Source organism: Lytechinus pictus, chromosome 9, assembly GCF_037042905.1.
Source record: "Lytechinus pictus isolate F3 Inbred chromosome 9, Lp3.0, whole genome shotgun sequence".
Lineage (NCBI taxonomy): Eukaryota > Metazoa > Echinodermata > Echinoidea > Temnopleuroida > Toxopneustidae > Lytechinus > Lytechinus pictus.
This window is the reverse complement of record NC_087253.1, coordinates 2,200,601-2,203,572: the sequence shown is the minus strand read 5'-3', so window position 1 is coordinate 2,203,572 and position 2,972 is coordinate 2,200,601. Positions and strand designations below refer to the sequence as shown.

The following is a 2,972-nucleotide window of genomic DNA, read 5'->3' as shown; positions in this document are numbered from 1 at the left end:
AAAAAAAATAGTGACTGAAGGAGATCATTGACTGTCTCATTTGCATGTCACTGAATTGTGCATATCAATGTTTTATGAAAATAAGCGAAACTTTAAAATGTCATAATTTTCTTATTTTACATCCGATTTTTATGACATTTTTAGCGTTATGCTAGTTTTGATTTTTTTATCTACTTATTCGAATCAACATTTTTCTGGGGTGACCTTTTAGTAAATGTATTATTATGGTTGTATGTAATTGAACATTAATTTAAAAGGGAGCGCGCACAAGCTTAAGAGGTTTACGTACTAAGAAATGAAGTTTACAGTTTACACCCTTGAAGAAACACTGACATCGCCTTTTATGGTCATGTGGTGGAATACATTAACCTTAATATGGAAAGGGGTTCACAAATGCACTTTTTGGCTATCGCTTGCACCCAGAAATGCTCGCTTGCACCATGAAAGTTACAGCATCCCATCTTTTAGGGTGCAAGATAGTTAACGTTTTTAAGATTTATATTATTTTGAACCTTCATTGGTTCAACTTTGCATCTTTGGGGGTGCTTAATTGCACCCATAAAGGTGCATTAATGTACACCATTCCTCTCACTAACACCCCTTTGCGGTGCTTCTGTTGTACCAACCCCTTCATGCTCTTGGGCTCAAATTGGAACCTCTATCAGGAATTCTTGAAGCACCACACTAAAGTTGGTCTTTCAATATCATTCATTGGGTATCAAATCATTTGTCTTCAGATTAACAGTCAACTTTGCTAACAATTCATCAAAGAAATATTCCCGTCCTCTAATGTCGTCAGGCCAGTGTAGGTATGGTCTACCATCACTAAGGCACAACCTTACTAGGAAAGGGAGCTCTTCGCCAGGGATGTCTTCCAGGAATAACACCAGGACAAACTCAGTCTGGGTATCCGTCACGTGGTCAATAGCCGTTCTGAACTTGAGCATGAACCAACGATCCTTGATAGCGGCCCTACTGAGTACTACGACCGTCTTGAAACTCCGGGTAACCACATAGTCGACCGCCTCTAAGTAATACATACCTGCGACAAGATCGGCATCTCCGTATACCTTCCTCTGGAACTGCGGAAGCCGTTCCTCTATGGCTACTCGAAGATGTTCCTGGACCCATTCTTCGTCGTCTTCGTGGAAAATTACATTCAAATCGTACTCGTAATCGTTATGGTCCCGAGGGTCTCGCACCTCCATATAACCTAGAACAGCTAGTTTAAGAAGAAAGAGCCAGCGTCGTAACTGCCATCGAAAATGATATACTAACATAACAGTTGCCACCAAGGAAATGACAGCAATTGAAGGCAGACAGATGATGTCGACATTGAAGCCACACCGTTCAGTCGGATCGAAGTCCAGGAAAGGTTTATCTCTGAATGGTTCTAACGATGCTACACCACAAAACGTTGCCTTCTCTTGAAGAAGAGTAATTGTAGGCGTACCAACAACCCAACGGACAAGCCAACTTAAATCACAGTTACATGTAATTTGGTTTTGGGATATATCAATATACAAAAGCGAAGATCTTATAGGGTCAAATGTACTTTGAGTAAAAAATGTTAATTGATTTTGTGACAAGATAAGGCGAGATAAGTTTGGGTTATTTGAAAACATATCTTTATCAAGATATACTAAATTATTTGCAGATAGATCCACGGTTTTCAATTTCCATAAGCCCTTAAGTGAATCAGGTTGGAGTTTCTTAATATAGTTTCCACTTAAGTCTAGATCCTTGAGAGATTCTAACTCTGAGAAGGCTTTAGAAGGAATACTTGGGATACTTGAACTTCGAAGAGACAAAATCTGCAGACTTGAGAGAGATCGAAATATCGGATTTTGTAGCTGGTCACGAAACATTTGATTTCCATCTAGTCTTAACATTGTGAGGTTAAACAAGCCATCAAATAAAGACACATTTAATGTGTGATCCCATAAAACGGACAAGAAAATTGAGTTGGATATTTCCAAATTTATAAGATTCCTTGATTGGTTAAATGATGATCCCGGCCTTAACATAAAATATCGCACGTCGTTCATTAAGAGACTAAGGAGAAAGGGCGTAACCAACTTCACTTTCATTATATGAGTACCGGTCAGTTTTAAAGTTTCAAGTCTTTTCATTTCCACGAAAGATGCAGGTTCTAAAGACACGAGGTCATAATTTGCATCCAAACCTAAATACCTTAAATTTCGTAATCCCTGGAATGTTGAATTTTTTATTTTTATCAGCGAATTGTAGCTTAAGTCTAAATATTCAACCAGGTCATTTTCCCAAATATCACTATTAAAGTTGATCGTTTTTATTTCATTATGACTCAAGTACAAATTTAGCAATTTGCCCATACCGTGAAAAAAGTTTGGCTCAATCATGTTATTCAGATTCCATTTGAGATCAAGAAGAGTGACATTTGTTAAACTCGAAAAGATATCAGAATATAGTTCAATAGAATTATCAGCTAAATTAAGATTGGTAATCGTGTAATTGCGCAGAGAATTGAATAACTCACTTGAAATCGAGCCATTGAGTACATTTACAACGATGAGTTCTTTTATGTTCGAACGGGAGACGCCTTGAAAAATATCTTTGAGCGTTTGTGTTGGGATACGTGATTGCCCTACATTTAATGATCGGACATGAAGCGACGCAATGAAATCAGGATCTACAGAAACGATGGGATTTTCAGAGAGAATCAGATTGTCAATTTGAAGTGAATTCATTTCCACAGTCTCATTTTTGCAAGTAAGACGGAACGTATCGTGGTTGAGGTGGTTCATTCTGTTACCTGACAAATTAAAGAAGTCAATTTTCCCACACAGGCTTATATTGATGATACTCAACTCATTGTCGCAGAACCGCACATATTTTAGCTTTGAGTTCCACCTGAGAATGTCAGCTGGGACTGATTTCAATCCTAAATAAGACATATGAAGTAAAGTTAGTTCTGTAGCCCATCTTAGTAG

General features: G+C 37.9%; 1 protein-coding gene across 1 annotated transcript; it reads right to left on the bottom strand.

The window, feature by feature from the left end:
* Positions 1-704: 704 nt before the first annotated feature.
* On the bottom strand, positions 705-1,892 carry LOC129268021 (toll-like receptor 7). The gene has a single exon (XM_054905613.2). The coding sequence runs from the start codon at positions 1,890-1,892 to the stop codon at positions 705-707; it is 1,188 nt and encodes a 395-aa protein (XP_054761588.2).
* Between the last annotated feature and the right edge of the window lie 1,080 nt (positions 1,893-2,972).

Coding starts and splice junctions, on each gene's coding strand:
- LOC129268021 (XM_054905613.2), bottom strand. CDS start 1,892: ATGTTAAGACTAGATGGAAATCAAATGTTTCGTGACCAGCTACAAAAT.